This window comes from Molothrus ater, chromosome 20 (assembly GCF_012460135.2).
Source record: "Molothrus ater isolate BHLD 08-10-18 breed brown headed cowbird chromosome 20, BPBGC_Mater_1.1, whole genome shotgun sequence".
NCBI classification, from domain to species: Eukaryota; Metazoa; Chordata; class Aves; order Passeriformes; family Icteridae; genus Molothrus; species Molothrus ater.
In genome coordinates, this window is record NC_050497.2 from 8,183,996 (window position 1) to 8,210,826 (window position 26,831).

General features: G+C 46.5%; 2 protein-coding genes and 1 non-coding gene across 4 annotated transcripts in view; 1 reads left to right on the forward strand and 2 right to left on the reverse strand.

The window, feature by feature from the left end:
- BRD3 (bromodomain containing 3) overlaps positions 1 to 11,492 on the reverse strand; it is a 45,943-nt gene extending 34,451 nt beyond the window's left edge. The window contains exon 1 of one of the 2 annotated variants that reach the window (XM_054516927.1): positions 11,413 to 11,492. The gene's annotated coding sequence lies outside the window, so the exon portion shown is untranslated. Of the gene's footprint in view, positions 1 to 2,761; positions 2,867 to 11,412 lie in introns of those variants that run through there. The other variant, XM_036393793.2, reaches the window with a different exon arrangement.
- WDR5 (WD repeat domain 5) lies at positions 11,261 to 23,364 on the forward strand. Its single transcript, XM_036393799.2, has 14 exons — positions 11,261 to 11,403; positions 12,903 to 13,093; positions 13,922 to 14,030; positions 15,299 to 15,372; positions 16,317 to 16,406; positions 16,973 to 17,062; positions 17,819 to 17,902; positions 18,828 to 18,883; positions 19,023 to 19,069; positions 19,230 to 19,305; positions 19,615 to 19,648; positions 20,266 to 20,340; positions 20,597 to 20,684; positions 22,236 to 23,364. Exons 2-14 carry the CDS (start codon positions 13,013 to 13,015, stop codon positions 22,334 to 22,336), a joined length of 1,005 nt encoding a protein of 334 aa, XP_036249692.1. The 5' UTR covers positions 11,261 to 11,403; positions 12,903 to 13,012; the 3' UTR covers positions 22,337 to 23,364.
- A 1,332-nt stretch (positions 23,365 to 24,696) lies between these two features.
- On the reverse strand, positions 24,697 to 24,824 carry LOC118693596 (U6atac minor spliceosomal RNA). Its single transcript, XR_004981278.1, has one exon. It is a non-coding gene; the product is annotated as a U6atac minor spliceosomal RNA (small nuclear RNA).
- Positions 24,825 to 26,831: the final 2,007 nt, after the last annotated feature.

Here is a 26,831-nt window from a genome sequence, read left to right on the forward strand (position 1 = left end):
TCTTAACTCAGCAAAGAGGCCTCTTGCAAGACTATGAAGAGCTGTGATTTCAGTCACTGCACACAGCAGTGCAAAGACACAAGCAGCTACGAAGCCCACAGAAACATTTGCATTTGCAGACACTGACTAAAAACAAAATCAGCCTTCTTTAAAGACAGACAGTGCAAGGGCAAGGCTGCCCAGCACGCTTACTGAGCTGGAACTCAGACTGCAACATGCTTCTCTTCTAAATACTTATTAAATGACAAGAACTAAAGTTTTTGTAAGCACTTTGGTGCTTATATGACACCAGTTTTATTTCCAGAAGCCTAGTTTTTATTTGAAGATAACAGAACAAACACTCCAGAGGCAGCTTTGAAAACACCCCTCAGACACTTCACACTGCACGTGCATTCTTTCTTAACTTAAACCCTCCATGCAGAGGTCACTACAACTAAAAAGCCTTTCAGTGCAACAGCCACTGTCTCAGCACTGAAGAGACAATATTGCAATCAAGCTTATGCTGAAGATTGTACAAGACTGTTACCCCCTGCCCAACCCTTTTATTAAACATTGTCTCAAAACACTAAATAAGCATAAGTATTTTTATCCAGTGCAGACTAAAGAAATATACAATCTTAGCATTTCTTCTTTCCAAAAAGGAAGGCTTTGAGGTCTGGAGTTACTCTGTTTCAGCAGGAGCCTCCCAGGGTATTATTAAAAACTCCCCAAACTTCTGCGCTAAAAAAAATGAGACAGCCAGCAGTCTGCCAGTGCTGTGATCTGCAGATCAGGAGGCAGGACCTGCATTCACAGAACACTCAAGCAGTTAGGGAGTTGTAAGCAATACAGATCATGGCTTTTTCTGCTTGTAAAGCAACCAAACTGCTTTAGGGACTTCTTGTTTGTTTTGATCGATGCATATTTATTCTGCACTTGTCACCCAGATCCTGCAGCACATATGGTAGTCACCAAGTCCCCTCTAATACCTTGGCTTAGCACTGTGTGAATTAAAGACAACAGTTTCAGCTTTAAAACTAAACTTCCAGTTTCATGTAGACACGCCCCCAGCACACTCACACTGTACACATTAAAAAAATTAATAAGCATATTAAAAACGTGCTTCTCTATTCCCAGCAAGGAACAGCAGGTGTGCTTTGCTAATTATGTCAGCTCCTAACCTGCTATTATTTACCAGTGTCAGGGAACTTAAGATGTAACCAAAAAAAAAAAAAAAAAGGCAAACAAACAAAACAACCCCAAAACCTACATATAAAAGTTTGAAATATTAGTGAAGCCAGCACATTTGCTCATCCAAACAAGTTTATTTTAGTAACTTTTGGCTCCTGAAGAAATTAACAGAAAGGAGCATCCACACTCCGGGACTGTCACAGAACCTGACAGAACACATTCTCCACGTTGTCAAAAGTCAATTGTGGAGGAAAACACGTTCTGAATTAACACCCTGCGAGACCCAACCACGTAAAGACGCACACAGACCCGCGACCTGAACACTACAGCTTTGTTTGAAAGTGAAACCAAGCAGGCTACAAATAATGCTCTATCCCCAGCGCCCAGGGAGGTGCCAAACCCAAACAAGAAGTATAAACGGAGGAGAAGGACGGCTGAGTTTTGAAGTTTTACATTTTATTATCGGTAGCATTATTTATAGCGTGACACTTCTATATATAAATCTGCGATCTGCGTTTCTTTTTACACCTAGAAAGCATATCAAGTTTAAGCAGCGAACCCTTGGATTTCCATTTATTTGCGAAAGTTTGGTAAACACCGGATATTTACACGAACGGAGCAGCTGGGTACACACACACACACACACAAATAAATGCATGCGGACACGGACAACACGCGAAAGGCGCACTTTCCAGCCCATCATCCGCTGCCTGCTCAGACCTTTTTCCAGCTCCCAAGCCAGCGGGGAAATGGCCGGAGCAGGCGGGCGCTGGCCCAGGGCTGGGGCCGCCCCGGGCTCCGCTCCGCGCCCGACACAAACGCGGACCCGGGACCCGCGCACCGGCGGCACCGGGGGCTGGAGCCTGCCTAGTCCCCCCCCTTCCTCCGCGCTATTTTTTAAATGTTCTTTTTTCTTTTTTTTTTTTCCTCCTCCTCTTCCCTCCCTCTTTTTTTTTTTTTCCCCCCCTCTTTCTTTTTTCCTTGTTTTCAAGAGCGCCTGCAGCCCTCCTTTTCTTCGCCCCTAATTTTCCCCTTCAAAAGATGGCGGGCAGAGAGAGCGAGCGAGGGAAAGAGCGAGCGAGAGAGGGGGAAGAAGAAGAAAAACCAAAAAAAAAAAAAAAAAAAAAAGAGAAGAGAAAGAAAGCAAAGCAAGCCCGTCCTGCGTTGGGGCGCGGGGCTCGGCGGGGCCGCGGCTGCGGCGTCTTCGGGCGCTCGGCGAGAAGGGGAGGGGGAGCAGAAGATGGAGAAGAAGCGGCAGAAGAAGAAGAAGAAAAGGGTGGGCAGGAGCGGCGGGGCCGGGAGGAAATCAATGGCCAGGCTGCAGCCAGCCCCGCCGCGCTTTGTTACAATTGTGGCGGCGCACAAAGGCTGCGGGGCCGCGGGGAGCGACGCGGGGCTCTCGCAACAAGAAGGAGCAGAAGAGAGGAGGGGAAAAAAAAATAAAAAAAAAATTCAGCATTGGCCTTTCCCAAGTGGGTTTTGCTTTCCTCCCCCTTCTTCCCCGGCCCCCCTCCCTCCAGAAACCATGGCCCAGTGCTAGCAATGCACACCCAAGCATCTAACAAATAAAGGGAAAGATTAAATAGATTACTTTGCCCCGGCAGCTCCAGCAACGTTTGCCTTACAGTCCCTCCAGTTGCTCTTCTTTTTATCCTCGGCAAGGCAGTATAATAGATGCGCTACAGCGCCCGAGCGCTCATGCGCCGGGGCGCAAGGCCATGTGGGCACCGTAGTCCCGGGCTCGGCCGGGTGAGAAGCGGCGGCCGCATCCCGCACTACAAGTCCCAGAAGCCGGCGGGTCCCCCCCGGCCCCCCTTGTCCTCCCCGGAGCGGCGGGCAGGGGACGGGAACGGCAGGGGTGATGCCCCGGTCAGCGGGCGCCGGGGCCGCCCAACGCCGTGGCCGCGGCGGGGGAAGCGCCCGGCGGGGCCGGGCCAGGGGAGAGCGCGGCGCGGAGCCGCGCGGAGCTGGCGGCGGGCGGGTGTCCCCCGGGCAGACATGGCCGGGGAAAATCCCGGCTTCCCCCGGCCGCCCGCGTCGCGCCTCCCGAGCTACGAGCAGAGCCTGAAAAGTGCGCCTGGAAACGCGCGTGGGACCCACGCGTGCTGCGGGAGGCCGAGCTGGAATCGCAACTGCTCTCGCCCCCCTCTCCCCCCTTTTTTTTTTTTTTTTGTTGTGTTGTTTTGTTTGGTTTTTTTTTTTTTTTTAATCGCGGTTTGCATTGGGTAATGCGCTCTCGCAGGTATTACGCAACAACTAATACGAGCTGCAATAAAAATAGCCCGCCGCCGATGCACGCTGGAGTAGAGAGCGGCCAAAAAAAAAATCCATCAAGGAAACCCACAGCCCGATGTAGTTTGCACTGGTTGGTGCATTTCATAACATGTCAACTGCTGAAAACAACAGAAATTAATCTAACGTATACAATAAAAACAATGTGAATTTCACCAGCACACCACCATAAAAGCATCAACAAACATCAGCGCTGTTAAAAACACTTCCAAGCAACAGACACACACAGCCCATGTCCTAAAGCAAATCCACAACTGCAAACAGAAGTTAAAACAAAACAAAAAAAAAATGTTATAAGCCAAAATATGACTGAATTGCTGCAGAAAAAAAAATATAATAGAGCTGTTGGAAAATAAATGAGGGGAACATCTGAGTGCCAATATGGAATAAGGCAGAGTGAGGGGATTTCTCTGTGGACACGTGTGCCAGCAGAGGCTGCCACGCTGCTGGTTCAGACAGCCACACGCTGATGCCAATTAATAAGTCACTTTATTGTAACCATAAGGTGAAGGCAGTTTTACTAAAAGACCTTATTTCCAGAAGATTATCTTTAGAAAAACACAACCAATAGGACTGAAATTTCTCCAGAGGTATGATATAATCAGAAAGATTGTACAGGCTTAAGAGAATTCCATTTAGCCAGGCTTGCAGCTGCCTCAGGATGGAACCAATATTGTGCACATGCCTTAGCCAAACTTCCCTAAAAAAGGGATTTTTGGCACTCAACTTCAAGGCTTGTGCAAATTCAGGAACCAGAAACTTGCTCACAACTCTACCACTCTTGGATAGATTTACTAAGGCAGCATTTGGTGTCTCTGCATCAACAGCCAAACCCCACTCTGGGTCAGTGTGTGACCTGGGCTTCCTTCCTGCCAGCTGACCCTTTTGACTTGACCACCAGGTACCTCAAAGTCACCTCCCCACCCAGTGCACGTGGTCTCTGCAGGAGCACAAAGCATGCAAACAGTAAGAAAAAATTACATTCTGGCTCTACTTTTAAGGAGAACCACCACACTTCACGAGCTAGTGTTCACAAGCCTGATTGCCAAAAAGAGAGGAAATTCCTTTGAAACACCACCTGAACTCTGCCCTGCCCACAAGTGTCCTGAAGTCCAGATACCTGGGAGTAGGGGGAAGGACTTTGAGCATTTTTTACCGTTGTTCTGCTCTAAGCCCATTTTTAAGGCAATCTGAAAGACCACAAGTGTATCAAAGCATTGGAAAGCTGAAGGGAGCCAGGGCAGTTCTTTTGGCTGCACTGTCCTGCTCCAGGATATCCCTGATCCCATGGGGATAACCAGAGTAGGAATTCCTGAATGCCATAACATACACAGACACCAAATCATGAGCATGACCAAAGAGCCCCTAAATGAAAACTGCTGCAGCTCTAGGCATGGGGGCTGGGAAGAGTTGGCAGCTGAAGCTTTCCAAGGGAGGGGGCAGAGAGAAATGGGCTGAGCATTCATTATGAACACTTGGAAAAATGGACTCCATGCACTCTAAAGACTCCTTTTCAGCTAAATCATAATCTGAAAGCTTGGGTTTTAAAAGTATTTATATTTTAGTTTAAGACAAACTCCTGCAACAAAAGAAGTGTTGGCTGCAATGTGAGACTTGGCAGAGCCACAAGGAACTGAACAGGGGTCTCCTAATGCAAAGTGTTCAGCAACCCCAGCAACAGACACAGAGCACAACAGCAGAGCAAAGAGAAATTGGGGAGTGCAAGCAGAAAGGCAGAGGCAAGAGAAGCCAGAGAGCAGAAACTCTGTGTGAGCATTAAACTCTCCAAGCTAGCAGGGCACTCACCTCACAGTGCATGTGCACAAGTTCAGTATTGGAGCTTGATCCTCACTGCAAATCCACTGTCAGGAGCACAATGATGAAGGGTGCATCAAAACTAAACCCAAAAGGAGTCTCCAATTACACCTTATCTGCCTTATCTCACCCAGGGTGGGTGTAAGAGAGTTTCATCCCAAATTGTCATGTTCATTATGCAGCAGGCTGAGCAGGCAAAACAATTCACGTGGGAAAGTGTCCCCAGAGATTTCACCACTATCAGCTTTCAACCTGGAACACAGCAGTCACTCACACACCTACCTGTAGGTCTGCAGACTTTTGCTTGAAGAACCCTGCTGCATCCTCCAAGGGATTAGGAAAGCAAACATATTTTGGGATCCCTAAAGCCTTCTTTATGCAAGGCAGTGAGTTTAGATAATGGTTTAGCCAAACAGGCACAGGCTGACTCAGTTTGAATAAGCCCCTTAGGAGGTACAGTGAAATCAAATCAGAACAATTTAAACTCAAGTTACTAAAGCCAAAGTAAAAGCACTTCAACCGAGGAAGGGTTGTAATCTTTAAATTAAATTCTGAACTGATTTTGTCACACAGTTTCGTGCACAAGATGTAGCAGGCTGCCTCTTCTGAGACACCTTAACACCAGCTTTTCCATAAAATAGAAACCTACAGCAGCAGCTTTTTATTTCCTCCTGCTCCCCAAGCTCAAAGGAGCATCTTAGATTCACCCAAAGCTTCTCAATTGGCCTCTGTGGTCTTTTATGCTGCACCTCCAGTTACCCAATTAGTGTCTTGTTAATGAACACCTGCCATGTATTTATTCCTGGCTGTTACAGTACTTTTAACCTGTAATGCCCAGTGGTACCTACATCCTTCTCAGAAGCTTTGTGCACAGGCTTCAACAAGAAAAATATTATTTGTGCAAAACCAGAGTGGTTTTCAGGGCTGTTAAACACTGGCACTTTTTGCCTCTCTGCTCATGGAGTGTTGAGTGTTTTGAAACCAAGAGGGGATGGAAGCAGAAAAGGAGATACTTTGTGGGACAGATGAGTTTTGTGAGGATGGATCACACTCAGTGCCTTGTGTGACTGCACCCAGGAGTATTTAGCAGGAATCAGGGACTGCTGGGAATACCAATTTTTCTGATCTTTGCCATAGGTACTTCCTGCAAGCTTCTGATTTTCACCTGTGCCTGTTCCACTATCACAACCACAGGTTCCCACTGCAAGGGGAGATTACATGACTCAGATCACTCCAGTGTCAGGCAGAAGGGTGTTGAACACAAGGGGATAAATGCTCTTATTACAACAGAGAGTCATCTTTTCCAATGATCATCTTCAGTGTAGTGGCAGGATTTCCTCGACTGAGTAAGTGTTATTCAGTAAGTTCAGGATGACAGGATTAGGGCAGAGGTTTGAAACAATAATTGCAGTTTGTTCTTCTGTAGTACCTTTCATCTGTGGAATTCACAACAATGCAATAATCCTCCTAACAGCTTTTGTAAGTAAGGAAATATTATGACTCCTGTTTTTCAGCTGAGGAAGCTGAGAGGGAATATGATGATGCAGAGAATCATGGGCAGAGGCAGAATTGGGACTCAGCTCCTCTGACTCATTCTTTGTAGTTCTGAGAGCCTGGACACACCAGTTGGTGAGGCCACCCTGGCTCCTCACTCCCAGGAATGTCAGTGCCTGCAGGGCTTTGGATCTTCAGTGTTCCCTCTTCATCTGGAGAGGGGTGAGCAGAGCCCCCAGACTGGGAAGCCAAGATCCAGGATGTTCTCAAGCCCCAGAAGGCACAGGAATGTGCTGTTTCAAGGGAAGACAGGAAAGAATTGAGCAATCCAAGACCTAAAGGATCTTTTATATGTTCACGTGCAAAGAGGAGTTTTGATTGTGATCTGAATGGTGCTCTGGAGTCAGACAATATCCAGTGGAGGGTCCAGAGGAGATTAAATAAAGTTCCTCCAGATTGGAAGTTCCCAATCCAGTGAAGCAGAGATGAAGTGCTTCCACTGCAATGGACAGGAAGGGCATGAAGAGCCCACAAAATCTCCTGTCTGACTATGATGTGTCTTACCAGGAGGGAGCAAAAAGCTTTATTTGGAGGAGCTGGACACTGGGATACAGTGGGCTAAGATTTATATGTAAGGAAAGAGGCAGAGCAAAGGCCTAAGCTGTTGTGAGAGAGAAGGACATGACCACAGAATTTGGGAATGGAAAAGAAACTGCCCAGCCAACATAGCTACATATCTTTGGCCATAGTTAAAAATGTTCCTTTGGAAATTACCTGCATCTGAATGGTTTTGTTGGATGCTCAGTGTGATGTGGAGACCCAGCACCTGCTGTGAACACAGTGTTTGCACAGGTGAGCAAGGCTATGAATGATGTGTGTTACTGAGCTGGCAGTTTAAACCAACAGACACTGGAACATGCCAGAGCCCTAAAGGATTCCTCTGTGTTTCCTTACTTTTCCTCCTGCCCCCTCACAAAGACTGGAGAGAATGGCAGAGAGATCCTCTAACAGTAACACTTTCAAACATCTTGATCTGTAAACGACAATGAGTAATAAATAGATTTCACTAAAACTATTTCAGGGGTGTGAGTGGATAGCATTGAACTGTCCCCTCGCTGTGGCTGCAGCCAAAGAACAAAGCTCCCGATTGACACAAGTGCTGAGAACCTGCTGCTCCAGTTGAAGTGCCTGGGAGAGGCAGGCTGTCATCACGTCTGGCAGCCAGAGCCTGTGTGACTCAGAGAGCCTGGGCTCTCAAATCAGCAGCCTCTGTGCATGAACTTGGCTGGGGCTGCCACTGGGGGGGATTTGTGCTGAATGAATAGCACATTGCAGGACTCCCAACCTCTTCAAAATCATGTTTCTTACCAGGTCTTTACTAACAAGGGTTTGATACATGCAGTGTTCAATGATCTTACACTGAAATGAGTTCTTCAACTTCTTCCAGGCCCCTCATGCCTGGATTAAGTGTTTGTACACATCCCTCCCAAGGCAGGAAGATTCCAATCCTACCTGCTCTCCACTGGGCTAAGATTTCCTAGCTTTAAATGAACAAATGTTGGCAATGATGCAAGCAAGGCTTAGAGTGTAGTGGGGGAGGTAGAAATATCATCCTGCAAAAGGTTCAGTGTTTGTTTTTAAATCCCAGAAGAAACATATGAATGTGATGTATCTGGGATTTAGGGGAAAGAAAAAAGCAGAGCAGAATGTCAGGAACCACCCAGAAACAGCTCTGTGTCAGGGATCAGCTGCTCTTTAGAAGCCTAAAAGATGCAGCAGGTCTCTCCTGAGTTCTTCCTCCCTGTTTCTGGAGCAGAGTGTAACACACAGTGAGTCTGTTCTGCACTTCCTCTGTCTGCTGAGGGGCCCAAGCAAATAAAAATGCAAGCTGAGATTGCTAATTGTGCCAAAACATAAACATGGGCTCACACAGCTTGTGTGATTACTCACCACTACAAACCTAAGCACGAGCTGGTTTGCAGCAGGCAGGTCTAAAGAACAGGTCCAGGCTGTAGTGAAGTTCCTGGGAGCTTTTCCACAAACAATAACGTCCTTTGGATCAGCTCTGGGTTAGCTCTGGCCTCAGTGCAACCTGGGACAAAATCACCCACATTGGTCACAGCAGGAGCCACGGCCTCAGCTCCTGACACCCTGGAAATCACCCAAAGGGAGCCCAGTAACACTGGGAGCAGCCACTTCCTTCCAATCTGAGCCATTTTCCTCTCCCTTTCACCACCATGGGAAGCTGCTCTCCCACAAACACCTCGGACAGGTGTCTTTTCCAGTGCACTTGGCACATGCCCAGATTCAGGCTGTTTGCAAGCAAAGGGAATGAAAGATTTGGTGAGGGAGAAGCCTGCCAAGCTCCACGCTTTTCCAGAGTTTGGACAGATGTCACATCCTGCTGATCCCGGCTGTGGAAGCCTGGCCAGGGGAGCAAGAAAGACCCACACAGATGATTCGTAACCATCAAGTGAAATTGAATCCAAATTTCTGTCTGTGCAGAGCCCTGCGGATGTTCTGCAGTCCCAAAGAAATGCCCCTGCTCATGCTGTTTCTGAAAGCTCCATGCTATCAAAAACTCTGCCTGACATGGTATCAGGTACTTGGCCAAATGGAATTTATCATACTTTAAACTAGTTTAAAAAACCATCCAGGACACTTAGAGGCTAAGGGGTTGTTTAGAATTACACTTAATTTGTAGTCAAGGCTACATATTTCAGGTTCCAGAGAGGTACTATTCAGAGCATATAAGAATTTTTATACATGCACATATATGTGTTTTCTACACATATATAAACATATTTATATGTATTTTCTACATAAATTGAAAAATATCAGGCAAAAATTCCCAAAGCAGGCACTGAGAGGCAAAATACAAACTTATCTCCAACATGAAAGAAACAAAAAACACCCTGCCACAAGGAAGTTCTATAAATAGCATTATACTGCTGATTTGCATTCTCCCATTTTATTTCATATTGTTTAAAAGACTGAAAACATTAAGCCAAAGCCATCTGGAAGAATCAGCACCAGGGATTTAACTGCATTTGTTCCCTAATATTGTTCAGGGGACTGTGCAGCTCTTCTGTGTTGTTTTACCTCCCTGAGTTTAGAGGGCAGGGCTAATTCTCCAGATTTCTGCTGCAGGATTCCAGGCTGGAGGAGAAGGGCCTTGGCTTCACTACACCACAGGTTTTTTTTCATCTTTTCCTTTCTCAACTGCCACTAGAATTTTTGGAAGCCAAAACTCTTCCTGTGTTAAAGGGCCAGTGAATGACACACGTCTCCTTTGCTTCCCTCCTAAGTGAAAGCAGACTGCAACGTGTGGGTTCAGAAATAACCCACTGCTCTCCAGAGAAGTGCTTAAACACATGTTTAACTGTAACTGGGCTCTTTGGCCTTAATGAATTAAACACTTTCCTGAGTCAGGGCTTTTTGTGTGACGATATACTGAGAAAACCACCTTGCCTCAGATACCCTCTCGGTGTTAAAAATGGCTCAAACATCAGCATTTAGAGTCACAGAATCGCTTGGGTTGGGAAAGACCTCTGGGATGATCGAGTCCAACCTTTGATTGATCATCATTTTGTCAATTAAATCACTTTCTCAAGTAGTAAATTTAACATCAGCATTTAGTCACATCATCACTTGGGTTGGGAAAGACCTCCAGGGTGGTCGAGTCCAACCTTTGATTGATCATCGCTTTGTCAATTAAATCATGGCACTGAGTGCCACTTCCAGTCACTCCTTGGACACCCCTGGGGATGGGGACTCTGCCACCTCCCTGGGCAGCTCCAGTGTTCAATGTTTGCCCCTGATCCAACGTTTAGCTCCACTTTCCATGAAGAAATTCCCACTGCTGTCCAGCCTGAACCTCCAGTAGCACAGTGAGGATGACTCCCCACTCCCTGCCGGGGAGAAGATCCCGACCCCCCCCTTTACAGACTTTATTATGGATATTACAGCCATTATACAGCCATTATTATAGCCATTACTGCCGTGTGAATGGGTCTGCCCTTCTCACAGCCGCTTTTATCGCTGTACATCCAACGGGGTCAGCTGCGGTCGCACCCCAACGACACCTAACCCCCTCCAGCCGAGCTCAACGGCCCCGGGGCGGCGGGAGCAGCGCCGTGGCCACCGATGCCGGTGTGTACATCCCGGGACATCCCCACACGGGAATGCCACAGCGGCAAGGATGCGGTCCGCACGGGCAGGGCGCTCCCCTCAGCGAGCGGGCAACGGCAGCGGGCGCTGGGAGGGAAGGAGAGCAAGCAACGAGAGGAGGGAAAAGAGAGAAAAGAGCAAAGGGAGGGAAAAGAAGGAGGGGAAGGAAAAGGAGGGGAGGGAAGGGGCGGGCAGGACGCCACGGGGATGGGCTCCGCCCGTGCGCGCACTCGCGCCGCTCTTTTGGCTCTCGGGCCGCGCCGTAGCGCTCCGGGAGAGAGCGGCATTGTGCGGCCTCCGGCCCGCTCCGCGCAGGCGCCGGGCCCCATTCCCCGCCTGGCGGACCCGGACCCGCCGCTGCCGCCGCCGCCGCGTCCCCCCTTCCCCTCCCGCGGCCGCGCTCCTCCCTCGCCGCGGAGGAGGCGGCGGCCGCCCCCCTTTTCCCCTTTTCCCCATCCCCCGGTAAGTCACCGAAAGAACCAGAGGGGCGAGGCGGCGGCGGCTCCTCTCCTTTCCTCTCCCGTCTGCTCCTCCTCGTCTCCCGCACCGCCCGGGGCTCTCCTCCCGCTCCGCCGTTGCCCGCGGGCGCCGCCGCCGCCGCCTCCCCTCAGGCAGCGCGCGCGGAGCCCGCCCGCTCCCCCCACCTCCCACCCCGGGCCCCTCGGCGCGCGCCCTGCCCGACCCCCCCCCCCCCCTCACCCCCCCCCCCCCTCACCTTCCCCTCACCCCCTCCCCACATTTTGGGGGAGCCCCCCCCACATTCCCGAGCATTCCAGAGCGAGGGAAGGGCCGCTCGGGGCAGGGGGGCTCGGTGTTATCGGTACCGCGGGGAGGGGATGCGCCCCCCGGGCATGGAGCCCAGGCGGGCCCGGCAGCGATGCTGCGGTGGTTTGGGTTTGGCAGCTGCCGAGTTGCGAGATGAGTTCCAGATGAAAAGGACTGGGGATGTGCGTTGGGAAAGTTGAATTTGTTCTCGTGGCCCTCAGATTGGCCGGGGAGTGTCCCTGAGCGGAGCTGGTCAGGATGCAGTGCTGTGCCATGTGCTCTGGGATGAGCCTGCTGCTGCTCCCTTCCAGCCTGGCTCATTCTGGGATCTCCCCACACCCAGCACAGCCGGCAGGCAACTGGTTATCTCGGGAAGGAGATGCTTGGAATGCCAGTGGATCCTGGGAGCAAACGCTCTCGTTCCCCAGTGTGCTGCCAGCAGCAAAAGGAGCTGCGAGGTGGCAAATGCACTTAGCAGGCAAATGCTGACAGTGTGAGCCGGGGGTGATTCTGTTCCCGAGCTGAAATGGGGCTGAGCTGCAGTGGAGATTTGTTCGCTCTGCAGCATCAGCCCCGATTACGGAATCCTGGCACTGCACTCCATCAGGTCTTGTTACAGAAAGCGAGTCTGGAGAGGCTGATCCGAGGCTGCTGCCAGTCAGGGGGGAGTCTCGGGTGGAGAACGGGGTGGTTTGGTGCTCAGACCTTTCAGCAGGGAAATGTGACACCAAAATATTCACATTCTGAGGTGAAAGGAATGTAGTCAGGTCTTGCAAATGCCAGTTGTTTTTTGTGTTCATCATCATCTCATATTCTCTACTTCAATAATTTAAAATAGAAACGCCTTGGACTGTTCCTTCCATCTTCCATACAAGCTCCTGTATTTACCCTGTGCTAAGTACTTGCTACAAGTGCTTTGGAGTCTGTAACATGAAAACCCTGCCACACCTCAAAGCTATTGTGCTGTACTTCTGTTTGGAAAAAGCTTTCCAAGGAGTGATCAAAGGCTGTGGCTTGAGTTCTTGGTCTTGCACATAAGTAGGTCTGAAGGCATAAAATACTGCTGTGTTGCTCAACAGATAATAAATAGAGGTTTTCATGCTGGTTTCTGGCAACCTGCACTTTGACCAATCTCACTCTTTTGCATGCTGAGAATCTTTTTGACAGCTAATGAGAGTATTTTGTTTTTCTTGCAGGTTTTCCTTTCAGCGTGGTTCTCCTCTCAGTGGCAAGAGCTGCCTTTTGAAGCAGCACATTCATTCTCCCCTTCAAGCACCCATAAGTCTCATTTGCCAGCTCCAGAACCATGGCAACAGAAGAAAAGAAGCCAGATGCAGAATCCACCAAAACACAATCTACTCCTTCCTCCTCGACCAATCAGAGCAAGGTGTGTGTGGGGCCCCAAAAAATATCCCTGTAAAAACACCTGGAATTACCTGAACACTCAGCAGCCAGACCAGAATCAGGGATTTGAATTCTCCTGTAAATTAAGATCTTTTCCATGTGGCTGCTTCTGCTGTTGTCTCATGCTGAAGATTTTATGGGAAAAGTGGATGGAGTGCAGCTCTGCTGTAGTGCTAAGTGTTCTTTTATAAGTTCTGGGGAAGTTCTTACTAGGGAAATACTTCTTGTCATTTTGATCATGACAAAGGCTGTTTGTTTGTATCCTTGGAATGCCTGGAGGTGGCTGGAGAATTGGTGAACCTCTAGTTGTGCAGTGGGGAAACAGTTATTCAGGTTCTTTGAAGCCTGGAGATGCTCAAGGGAGATGTTATTGTCTAACCATGAAGCCTTTTCAAAAGGTAAAAGTGGGATTTTAGGGGCATGGAGGAATTTGCCTGTGGTTTAATTCAGGATCAGGGTGAAGATGCAAACACTTGAAAGCACTGCACACATCAATACCAAGAGTGTCACTTGGAAGTGCCAGGCACTTTGTGGTTGGGCTGTTGGATTGTTCTCACTTGTTTGTTACTGGCTTGGATGGAATTTACCTCAGGGGTGATTTGGTGTTGTGCTTGGAACAGTGAGTCCCTGACTGAAAGGGTGTTTGGTTTTTTCTGAATTTGGAGGGGAATGGGAATGTAGATGTGATTTAATGCTGGGATCTGTTATGGTGAACATCCATCCACATGGTCCATTCCCCTGTGCTGATCAGAGCTGCTCACTGAGATACTCAATTTGGAATTTAACTCATTCACGGACATTTTTCTTACAGCCTGCCCCAGTAAAGCCAAACTATGCTCTCAAGTTCACGTTAGCAGGACACACAAAGGCAGTGTCATCAGTCAAGTTTAGTCCTAATGGAGAGTGGCTTGCCAGCTCCTGTAAGTATTGCTTGCTTTTGTCTCATTTCAAACACAAATGTGGCCCTTGAAGAAGGGCTTGTCTGAGCCTCCATCAGGGATGCCATTGCCATGTCATGACATGGTTTTTCTTGAAAGAGTGATACCAAAGCTGTCACTCTTTAAGATTATTTGATTGAAGTTCTGTTACTTTGAGCACTGGGTCCTTGCATTACCAGGACAGCCCACACCAGTTCAGCTTTCCTGACTGAGAAAATGGGCCAAAACCAGCACTGTGCAGAGGAAACCCTTGTGCTTTTCTGTATCACTAGATGTGAACATTTAAAATTAAATTTTGTGCACAGTATCTGCAGGCAAAGCTTTCCTGTGGGAAATAAAGAAGGTGCTGCAGAGTTGGATGCACAGGCTCTGTCCTGTGTGCCTGTGGTGCTTGGCAGTCAGAGGCTCTGATTGCCCCAGTGAAGTGCAGAAGGTTGTTATAAATAGTGTTTCACTGCTTGCTCTCTTAAGTGATAGAACAAGTCTCCTTTCTGTCAGCTTTGGTATTTCCTGAGGGTTTCTTTGGTGTTCAGCACTGCTTGACAGCTTTGCCCTGAAAGTGTGCTTCTGAAAGTGACTGTCAGTGATCCAGAGAGAATCCATGTGTGAGGAAAGGGCAGTTGGAAATGTTGAATATGACAGTGAGGGTCACTGGAACATCTTCCAGACATGGGAATGCCTTGGGGCTTTGACTTAACTGCAAACAACCTCAATAAAACCAGTGCACTGTGCCATATAAATCATTCTTACAGTGTCCCCATCAGAGTCCCCCTCCCCTTTCCCCTGAAAATGTTTTCCAAACTCTATATCTGGCAAATAGCAACTTTTTTCTCTGGCTTGCTTTGCAAGTTACCATGGATAATATGTTTGGGTTTCTGCAGGCATCCATTCAGTCCAGCTTGTGGTGTAATTATTGTTCTTTTTGGGGCAAAAGCCTTTCAAGCATTCCCGTGAACCAGCACTACTTTTACCACTGGCAATCTAAAACAAAAGTAGAAACCCAAGTTGTCAGGAGAGAAACTAAAGCTGCTGGAGTCTCTCTGCATTCCAGGCAGCTTATGTAACCTCAGCTGCTGCAGAGTGCTGAGTAGGAAGCTGTTCTTCACCAACTCAAAATCACCTTCTTCCCTGAGGTCTGCCTGGGGAGGCAGAACTGCCCAGAGACACAGTTAACTTATTTCCTTTCATCTGCAAGGGACAGCTCTGCTAGTGCTGTTAATTAACCTCTGAACTGGCACATTCTTTTCCAGCTGCTGACAAACTCATTAAAATTTGGGGAGCCTATGATGGCAAGTTTGAAAAAACAATATCTGGTCATAAGCTGGTAAGTATCAGGTGATTACTGTGGGAATTTACCTGGGAAGAATTTTGCTTTCTTTTCCTCATTCAGAAATTTCCATTCTTGGTTAGTTCTACCTATAACCAAGAATTTCCATTCTTGCTTAGTCCTGCCTATGTAGAAGGTTTGTTCTTCAGTCTTACTTGGTAGGTTTTTTTGTTTATATAGTCCTGGAATTGCTGGATTAATATTGGGGCAGGTTGGAAATATGGGTGGGGAGTGCAGGCTGCATTCCCAGTGCCCAGCCAGCTTCTTGTGTCCCTGAATTGCAGGAGAAGCCACCTCAGACACAGAACAGAGCATTCCTGGGTGAAAATCCCTGTGAATTCCAACACTGTGTCCTGTTCCATCTCTCCTTTGTATAAGGAACAAAACACTTTCCTTTTAAGGAGATTGAATTTTTCTTGTGGCTTTGCCTACATAAACACAACACTTACTCATTCTGCAAAGTTCTTAAGAAAACACAAAACTTCCAAGCTCTTTGGTTTTCCTTTTTTTTTTTTTTTTTAAAGTTTTTACATGCTGAAGTTTCATGAGCAAAAATGAAGATTTATCAAAAGAAAAACCACTGGAATCTTCTCCAGCCTCTGGGGACTTGGACTGTAAACAGCAGCCATTTGTCATGAAGAAAAGCCATTTACTCAGATTAATTTATGAGCATTCTATTTAGGAATTCCAATAAAGGGTTTGGTGGCCACAGTAAGAACTGTGTGAGGGAGCTACTGATGTTCTCAGAGTAGGTGGCTCATCTTAAAATTAACTTGTGCCAGAGGAGCTCTTAACCCAGCAAAGTCACTGAATTCCTGACTCTCAGTGCTGAATTTTCATTCAAGCTTCAGCTGGGAATGTAATCTGCAGTCTGTGTTTTCCACTTTTCTGTGTGGCTAAACAAACAGAGCTGAGAAGAGAATTGTTTTCCTTTGTTTTAGGGGATCTCTGATGTTGCTTGGTCATCAGATTCCAACCTCCTTGTCTCTGCCTCTGATGACAAAACTCTCAAAATATGGGATGTAAGCTCGGTAAGGACAGGAGTTATTATTTATTTACCTTCATTTTTCTCCAACATTGGCTTCTTCGCTTGTGTTCCTGCTTGTCACAAGCTGGTGGATGGGCTGTGAGGATGAATGGCTTGTGCTGTCTGCTCTTGGAAAGAGTGGGATGCTTGTGGATACCACGAGGAGCCTGTTATGCTCTGAGAGAGCACTAAAGCCTGATGATGGAGATAGAACCACAGCAAAAAGCCTCTCGGATGAAACCTTTTTGTAACTTCTTATTTCTGCTTTTTCCCCCATTCTCTCGTGACAGAGAGGACTGGATAATTTGGTTGAGTTTTGATTAGAAATATTAAAAGGTTTGGATCCTCCTGAGCTGCATAAAGAGTTTGCACCTCGTCTGCAATCATTATGATTGTTTTATATTTTTTTTCTGTCCTGTTTTGTTGTAGCTGGCCCTCTGCCCATCTAAATCTGGGGTTAGAGATGTTTCTTTCTGTGCTGCACAGTCATTAACCTTAATGTGCTCTCTCTGGGTGCTTTTATGGTGCTGGGTGATGCTGTGTATTTAACTCTGCTGAATTTTATTTCAGGGTAAGTGCTTAAAGACATTGAAAGGGCACAGTAACTATGTTTTCTGCTGCAATTTCAACCCTCAGTCAAACCTCATCGTTTCTGGCTCAGTGAGTGGTTTTTAATTTTTTTTTCCTTTGTGGGAAGCAAGTACTGCACACTCTGTCACTTGTCACTAAAGGGACAGACAGGTTCTTTAGGGATCCTTGGCAGAATGATGATGGTATTAAATCATAGTTACAACTACAGCTTTATTTTCTTAACAGATTATTATGATTAGTGTAGCACACTAATTTATGATTAGAATGGCACAGATTTCTGCAGGCAGGATTGATGTAGTACAATTTATAATTAGTGAATACAGAATTTCTAGTACAATTTATGGTTTCTAATCACCTGGATTCTGACTTACCTAAAGGATGACTTCTAATCACCTCTCCCTCTGCAGATTGGGTCAGATCATGGTTTGAAAACAATATTAAATAAAAGAATACAAGTCACACAGCCCATTTTAATTGTGTTTTCCCTCACAAACACAGCTTGTGGTCAGGTGAGCTGTGCATTGCCCCTGCTGTGTTTGCTTGGAGAAAAGCCCTTAATCCATCCTCAGTGTCCCACATGGGTGGGAGTGGAATGGGAATGTAAATGTGATTTAATGCTGGAATCTGTTATGGTGAACACCCCCATGGTCCATTCCCCTGTGGGGACCTGGACACAAGGAATTCAGGGAGGTGTTCCCACCCTGTTGGGTGTGTCCTGGCCTTTCTGACCCAGCTGGGCTGAGGTTGATGCTGTAGCCAGGCTGTGCCTGAGTGCCTCAGTCAGGTGCTTGACTAAACCCCCTGGTGCTTCTCTTGCCTCTGCAGTTTGATGAAAGTGTGAGGATATGGGATGTGAAAACAGGGAAGTGCCTCAAGACGTTGCCTGCTCACTCTGACCCAGTTTCAGCTGTAAGTCCCTCCTGATCAGTAAAAATCACAAAAATGCTCGTTTTGTTAGCAGAGCTCCTCTCCTGCCCTGTGCAGGGGTGACTTTGTGCTGTTACCAAGCCCTTACACAGCAGCCAGGCTGGGCTGTGGTTGTTGCCAGGGGCCATTGCTCAGTGGGAATGACATGAGTGGTGTTTTCTCTAAGATCAGTGTGGATTTTGGTCCTGGCTGTAAATGTGGATAGTGCAGAGGTGTGCCAGGCATGCCTGAGTGTCATTCTGGGACACTGGTTTGTGGCACTTGATGCTCAAAGAATAATCTGTATTTCTTTTGTTTTGTGTTGTTCCAAGTCATTACTGAAGGTGTTCCACAGAACGCTCCTGTTTTAAATCTCAGTAATTTCATGGGAGAAATGAGCTTGGAATACAGCAATATCCATTGGAATTAAGGAAAACCAGAAGCTGTTCAACTCTTCATGTCATTGAAATGAAAATCACTGAAAAAAATCTGAGCCTCAGATATGTTGAACTGTGGCTGTTCTAACAGGGTTGGTCTGCCATGTGTAAAAGATATTTCTTTTACACATGGCAGACACTTACAAATGTCTTTTAATAGTAATAACTCTAAAGAATTATTCTTTAGCTATAAAAGAATAAAATATATAAAAATATATATTTTCTGCTATAAAATAGCAGAAAATTCACCTTAAAACATATGAGTGGCTACAAAAGAGGTTTTATTCCATGCCCTTAAAATAATCAGGTTCTGCCTGCATGTTTTATTCTGCTGATATGTTCCATGTCAGACATGGAAAATAAGGAACTTAAACATTTGATCTTTTTGAACATAAAGTTGTTAGTTTTAAAAAGTTATTAGTTATTAATAAAGTTATTCATGATTAGTTTTTAGTTATTAGTTCTAATAATTAGTATTAATAATATTACAGGTGCATTTTAATCGTGATGGATCCCTGATAGTGTCAAGTAGCTATGATGGACTCTGGTAAGTTGTCTGCATCACTCTTTGAACCTTTTGCATTTTAAAAATACTTTAAAAGCCCAAAACTTTGTATTTGTAATGTTAAAATTGTAATAAAAGACTTCAAGCCCAATAATAATTTTTTTGTGTGGGTTTTTAACAGTCGTATCTGGGATACAGCATCAGGCCAGTGCTTGAAAACACTGATTGGTAAGTAGAAATATTTCTTGTCTGGGCTGTATTTTTCACACAGATTTTCTGTGTTTTAGTGAAATTGTTAAAAACAAATGAATGTCAGAAGAAACCCTCTGTCAGTCAGTGAGACAACACAGCTGTGCACTTTGTAACACTGCTTTTCATTTTGCTGTAGATGATGATAACCCTCCTGTGTCTTTTGTGAAATTCTCACCAAATGGCAAATACATATTAGCTGCAACTTTGGACAAGTAAGTATGAAAAAAAAAAGGAGAATAAAATTTGGAGTATCAGATGATGCTTTAATTTGCTTTTTGGCTGCTCTAGTAATGATAATACATGATTCATATATAGTGTTTTCTGTGGAGGAGAATATGAATGGCATGGCAGTAAAATTGATGTTTTGGGGTTAACTAACTCTGCATTCCAAAGCCAGGTTAAAATGATCCATGTAGACTTTTGGAACTCTGGTATGGAGAAACATTTTTCAGCTGCTAGGAACTTTTCAGATTAAAAAAAAAAAACCACCAAGAACTAAAATCTTTGGTTTTGTTTTCCAGCACTCTTAAACTTTGGGACTACAGCAAAGGAAAGGTAATTCTTTCTATTTCTGTAGACTTTACTAAGCTTTTTGGAAAATTGGATTTTACATGTGATTTTTAAACAGTACCTCTTTAGTGGAGAGGATCAACTTTTAGCAGAGCCTGTTGCAACAGGACAAGGGGTAATGGTTTTAAACTAAAAGAGGATTCAGGTTAGAAAGTTTCCTGTTAGGGAAAGTGGAAGTGTCCAAGGCCAGGTTGGAGGGGCTTGGAGCACCCTGGGATAGTGGAAGGTGTCCCTGCTCATGTCAGACCTTTAAAGGTCCCTTCAAACTCAAACTGTTCTGTCATTCTGACTAAAAATGTCTTTGAAAAGAAAAAAAAAATGAAAATACTTTGCTTCTGCATAGCCCTGAGACATTAAGTACAGTAATTTTTCTCTTCATCAACAATAAATTGCCTTTGATCTCGTTCACTGTTGTAATGGGACAAATTTAGGGCTTGTTTTGGGTTTTAGAGGAGAGCTGCACTCTGCATCCTCTAGATCCCCCTTTTTGGCATGGTGAGAACCACAGGCTGATGTGTTTAGTCTTTTTTTCCTAGAGAGTTTGTCCTTGACTGAGAAAACTCTCCCAGCTGCATTAATGTCCTGTGGCTCTTCCCTTCCAGTGCCTGAAGACCTACACAGGACACAAAAATGAGAAGTACTGCATATTTGCCAATTTCTCTGTCACTGGTGGAAAGGTTGGTGTTCTGATTATTTATTATTACCTGTGTGCAGTTTTACTGCTCCTCTCCAGAGATAAAAGAGGATTTTGGGGCTGAAAACCTCCTTTGGTGGGTGCTGCTTTCTGTGTCTCTGGGTGGGCTCACTGTCAGGATTTCTGAATTTTCCTCCTTCTCCCTTTCACATGAGAACAGTGAAATGTTTACTGAGAAATAGCACTTGGATATGGATCAGAAAGATTCAGGTAACTTTGTTTTCTCTCTGCCCCTGCAGTGGATTGTGTCTGGCTCAGAAGACAACCTGGTTTATATCTGGAACCTTCAGACAAAAGAGATTGTACAGAAACTACAAGGACACACAGGTGAGGGAGGGGGTTCTGGTTTTATTGATAAAATATCCCTCATATCATCAATGCTTAGCCTGAGCATTTTCTACCTTATATCAATTTTTACTCTCAGACCCATAAATTCTTGACTGGCTGAAGCTTAATTGAACCCTGGGAGTTTTGCTCCTTTTTATGGGCATTGAAAATGTTCTATTCCTCACCTGTGAAGAACTTTGACATCAACTTGCAAAAGAGATTTGCTTGAGCACAAAACTGGTCAGGATATTTAAATGTCTCATAAATTACTGACTGTGAAAGGTCTCTTAACACCTTCCAGAGCTGCAGCTCCCAAGGATGAGGATTGATGTGGGCTGGAAGTGTCTGTGCATGTGCCTGGTCTTGAACCATGAGGTGTCACCTGCTGGGTACCTCAGTCTGAGTCCTGTAAAAGAGCAGAGTTTATGTGAAATCTCAGCATGCTCAGCCCTTTGCTTTGGGCTGGATCCCAGTGATTTTTTGGGGCTGGATCCCAGTGATTTTTTGGGGCTGGATCCCAGTGATTTTTTGGGGTTGGATCTCAGTGATTTTTTGGGGCTGGATCCCAGTGATTTTTTGGGGCTGGATCCCAGTGATTTTTTGGGGCTGGATCCCAGTGATTTTTTAGGGCTGGATCCCAGTGTATTTGGGTGGATCCCAGTGATTTTTTGGGGCTGGATCCCAGTGTATTTTGGGGCTGGATCCCAGTGATTCTTTAGGGCTGGATCCCAGTGATTTTTTGGGCCTGGATCCCAGTGATTCTTTAGGGCTGGATCCCAGTGATTTTTTAGGGCTGGATCCCAGTGATTTTTTTAGGGGCTAGATCCCAGTGATTTTTTTAGGGCTGGATCCCAGTGATTTTTTTAGGGGCTAGATCCCAGTGATTTTTTAGGGGCTGGATCCCAGTGATTTTTGGGGCTGGCTCCCAGTGATTCTTTAGGGCTGGATCCCAGTGATTCTTTAGGGCTGGATCCCAGTGATTCTTTAGGGCTGGATCCCAGTGATTCTTTAGGGCTGGATCCCAGTGATTTTTTGGGGCTGGATCCCAGTGATTTTTTAGGGCTGGATCCCAGTGATTCTTTAGGGCTGGATCCCAGTGATTCTTTAGGGCTGGATCCCAGTGATTTTTGGGGCTGGATCCCAGTAATTTGCAGTGTAAGGAAGGCAGTGGCAGCAGATTCTCATTTTCAGGCTCTGGAGATGAAATGTTACCTAAGAGCTGCCCGGCATGTTGGAAATGCCCTCCATGACAAAAAAACTGAGCTGGGTTTTGATTCAGCTGTGTCTGAGATGATCTGATAGAACTGGAATCTAGAGAGTTCTCACCTTTTGAAACCTGTCAGACACTTTCCTACTGCCCTCAATTCTTTCCTGCTTGTATTTCCTTTCACAGAGTAGCAAAAGTTGTAAGATATTTACAAATAACACATTTAATTCTTCTACAAGGAAATAATAACATGGCTTCATAAAACACAATTGCTAATGTTCAGAAATGCCTGCTAGGAACCAGATTGAAATAATTGCATTTTTCTGTCTTTTCTTTTTGCTCAGATGTTGTCATCTCCACAGCTTGTCACCCAACAGAAAACATCATCGCATCAGCAGCGCTAGAAAACGACAAAACGATTAAACTGTGGAAGAGTGACTGTTAAACGTTCCAGGATTGCTTTAGAGACTGTCAGGAAAAAAAAAACAATAAAACATGTTTTTAAAAAAAATATTAAAAAATAAAAACACCCATAAATCCAGTTTGGCAGGAAACCTGAAGAATATTTGATAAAGTGGTTTCTGGTAGTCTTGGCCCAAAGAAAACATCTTAGCTCTGCTAGAGCTGGGCAACGTGGTGGAAAAAAAAAAAAAGATGCAGTGTCTCCTTTTCTTGCCTGATGTTTTGGCAGACAAATGGATGATTCTGATGTCGGGTCAGAAGTCTTGGACACCCCAAAGATACTGTATTTTCTGATGGCATTGCTTCTGGGCACTGTTGCTGCTTAAGGAAGAGCTGCCAGTCTACTTTGTACCAGTAAGTTAAGTCACAGGCCTAGAGATGTGTGGAATTTTTTTTTTAAATATGTCTATTTTTTTTTTTTTTAATTTTTTAATTTTTTTTTTCCAGAATGTAGTTTCTAGTCTCTTGGGAAATTTCTGTATTGTTTTAAATAGGAGTACTGCATTTTTAAGGGTGCTTCATTTTAAAACACTCAGCTCAAACTTTGTGACCAAATAAAACCATGCAGTTCCAGATTTCCCTCTTCCTGCCCCTGACTTGACTCCTGTGGTGGAATCTCTTCCCTTCTGTATAGTTGCTTACCTCTTGTTATGTGTGTTTAATAGATGCTGTTCTAGAGCAAAGTTACAGTTCTTCTGTTAACCATTAAAATGAATCCTGCTTGTAGTTGTTCTCAGTATATTTTATTTTCTTTTTTTTTTGTTTTATTTTGCCTCTTCTGGTTCTAAAGCCAACTCACAGAACACTGTAAAGTTATTTCAATGTAAAAAGAAACAAACCCAGACTTTTTGTATCTTGGCAATCCATGGTATGAAGCTGTATTGCAAATGGCATGACTCTGTATCTATCTCAGCATTGGTATTTCTTTCCCTTTTTGTCATATCCATGTGGTATTTACACATCCAGACAAAATACCATGTGCCATAATAAAAAGGTGGGATTTTATGTGTATGTTTGTGGTTAAGAGTGTGCTCATGTGTCTGTGCCCATGGAAGCTTCTCTTAAAAATCGTTTTTAAGGGGAGATGTTTTCTGTAGAAACTCCAGTGAGGGAGGATGAGGAGCAGCAGCGTGGAGAGAAAAAGAGGAGCAACCACAAGTCCAAATTGATTTAATGAAGGGAAAAGGATTGAGCTGCAGGTGTCCTCAGCAGAGACAACATTGCTACAACCCCTCACAGAGCTTGAGCTGAGGAAATGATTCCTGCAGGATGGGCAGGGATCCAGGATTTACCTTGTGCTGGATAAGAAATGCAGGGATCCACAAGTTTTACTGCACCCAAAGGGTTCTGCTGTAAAGGGATGTTTTGCTCCTGGTGAAGCAAAACATTTTTTTTTTGTATTTACTTCATGTGCTTGGTAATAACAGAAAATCAAATTACAGCCCAGACCTCTGGAGTGCTGCTCTGAGGCTGCCTTGCTTTGAAACCCTTGGAGAGAAGGAGCTGCAAGACATGAGGCATAGGTTTTCTTTTTAAAATATAAAAATAGAGTTCATGTTGAGCTGCTAAAATGGCTATTAATAATATCCCTGCCTTTGGAGGTTTTTCATTACCCCCAGGAAGGGACACTGTGTCTAGACTTGGTGTCACTGCTAAAATGATCAACTCATGGGTTTTTTTCAGCCTTATTTCTTGAAGGCCAGTCCAGCTCTTCAATGCAAGATGTGGCTGTGCTGCTTTACAGCATGGAGGAGGTGGAATTTTACTCCAGCAAAGCTTTTTAATGTTGATTCAGAAATATTTCCTGGCACAGTGCTTCTCATGTCCCTGTGTGTGAGTGGCTCTGCCTGCCCAGCTGTGCTGCCACACTGAGCTGGGGAGGAGGGAGATGAATTTTCTGCTGAAATCTCATGAACAGGGATAGAAAAGCCCCTAATGTAAAGGATCTGCTGTAAAGCTGCTCTTCATAAATGTCGTGTTCAAATCCTTAATATCCCACCTGGGATTAATGCTGGGGCCTATTGGCATGAGCTCTACTTCCCTCTAATTCTGTGCAGCCTGGCATGGCTGTGGTGGTTGGAGGGCCAGGATTAGCTCGAGCACAGCTCTGGAAATGAGGATTGTGTGCTGGCTGCAGCAGGGGAGGTGTAACTTGATTTTAGGTACGGGCTGAGCCTGGCTGGGGTGTGTTACAGCATCCTGAGAGAGGCTGAGTTCCTGCTGTGAGCTCATCTCTGCTGCACCGGCGGCTTTGGAGGCAAAAGGCGAGCTGGGGACTAAACCAGAGCCTGTCGCACTTTCCTTAGGGTCTCCCGGAAAGAAAACGAGGCGGGGGGGAAACACGAAAAAACATGGTTAGATGCCACGAAGTAGGTGGCAGTGCCTTAACCGTACGTGTGTTGTACAGGCCACTAGGGCCTCTTCCATCCTTATCAAGGGGAGTGCTAACCTTCTCTCCTTTCATACAACACGGCTGTCGAGCTGCGCCCGATGCTATATAAACCTCCAGCAGGCTCTATCTATACAGAACAGAGTGGGCCAATTTTCCATTCTTTTCTCTCTCAATTTGACATCTCTTTCTAGTTCTCATAAAAAAATCTTTTACTCTGCGCCCAAATTTGCCCTAAAACTCACAAAAATCTCGGTAAAATGGCTAAACCGCGCACTTTTCTCTACCTTTTAATATATTCATCACATCCAGCCAATCAGCGTGCAGAAGGCGGAGCTTTTTCGCCTGTCCCGTGACGCGCGGGGCGTGGTTTCGCTTTGGCCTCGCTGATGGAGGGGGGGCGAGCGCGGGGGTCGCCGGTTCGAGTCCCGCCCCCGGCGGGCGATGCCGCGGGGATGAGCTCACCCCGGGATTGCGCTTTCCCGCGTAACCTGCGCAGGGTTTGAGCTTTCCCGCCGGGTATCCCTCGGGTTTGGGCTTTCTAGAGGAGTATCCCGCGGGTTTGGGCTTTCTCGACGAATATCCCGCGGGTTTGGGCTTTCTCTGAATATCTCGGGTGTCCCGCGGGTGTGAGCGGCACCGCGGGATGTGCTGCTGGCATCTCCCGCAGCCGGAGCAGCCGTGTAGGAAGGAGCCCATTCCCGAAGCGTTCCCGCTGCCCCGGAGCTCATAAACCGCTCCGAGTTGCGCCAGCGCTCCTGACGAGTTACAAGTTACACAGAGGAGAGCAGTGGAAAAGGTTGTGTGGGGCTTTTCCCTTTTCTTAAGGCTTTTCTCTTCGGTATCCCAAGGGAATCAATCAAACCAGACGAACAATTCTCTAAATAATCACTGCAACACCTCAAACCAGCCCGGGGAGCTGCGGTTCTCAGCGGGGTGACTCCCCCCGCATCCCGCTGCAGGTGCCACCGCTGCCGCCTCAAGGCATCGCTCCATCCCCCGACCCCTGCGACTCTCGCGGACCTTCCCGCTGTGCTCCCGGCGGGAAGGACCAGCGGAGGAGCCGCTTTTCCGGATGAGGCTGCGGATCCAGGTGCAGCGCCCAGGGGTTTGCACAGCCCCGCCAGCTGTGCACAGCTGCTGCATCACAGACTCACGGAACGGCTTGGGGTGGAAGGGACCTTACAGCTCACCCCATTCCCACCCCTGACAAGGGCAGGGACACCTTCCACTCTCCCAGGTTGCTCCAAGCCTGGCCTTGGACACTTCCAGGGATGCTGCATCGCTGCCACAGAGCCCAGTCTGCTCCTGGCTGCCCCTTCCAGATAACTGATGAGTTTATTAGGGGATTAAAAGTTAGTTTCCCGTCCTTATTGAATGCTCTGATTTATGCACGCGTTTAAATCAATCCCATTTCCTGCCTTTTATCCCTTCTCCCCCAGGCTTTCAGGCTTTACTGTGTCAGACATTTGTTACAATCACATTGTTTTGAGGCAAGCGAGACACCCTGGGTGGTTTAAGGGATTTAAATCCATGAGCTGCAATTCTTGGGCACTTCTCCCAGGTGCCCACTGCCCCTCCTGAGCTGTAGATGCCCCTGCTTGGGCCAGTTTGTGCTGCCTCCTGGTAAAATATGAACCAGCATCCCTGCTAAAGATGCTGCTGGAGATTAGGTCTAAGCCTGCCTGGCTGGCACAGGAGGTGCCTGGTGGGCCAGGGTGCCCAGGGTGGGGGATTTCAGGTGCTGCTAGCAGGCAGTTGCTGGATGAGCTACATAAGCAGCTTATTTTGTCATTTTAATTTTTTAATCCCGCGCATTCGGTCGCGCTCTCTTATTAGTAAGCATTATCTCCCCAAGTCCCATTAGCTCCGCTGAGAGCTTGGGCTTTGCTTGTGGGGACAGCTCTGGAGGAGCCCCCAGGGGGCTGGGGGCCTGCTCCTGCAGCTGGGGACATCCGTGGTGTCCCATGTGGGTGTGACCCTGGCTCTGCAGAGCCACCGCTGCTCAGTCCCTCCCTCTGCTGTCCCCTGTCCCCTCCCCAGGCCCCTGGCAGTCCCAGCTCCCTCCAGAGCTGATCCAAGCCCTAAG

Bases quoted from the DNA above. Each gene is read 5' to 3' on its own strand.
- WDR5 (XM_036393799.2), top strand. From the start codon at position 13,013: ATGGCAACAGAAGAAAAGAAGCCAGATGCAGAATCCACCAAAACACAA. The intron at 16,407-16,972 runs GTAAGGACAGGA...ATTTTATTTCAG, and splicing joins AAATATGGGATGTAAGCTCG to GGTAAGTGCTTAAAGACATT. The intron at 17,063-17,818 runs GTGAGTGGTTTT...TTGCCTCTGCAG, and splicing joins ACCTCATCGTTTCTGGCTCA to TTTGATGAAAGTGTGAGGAT.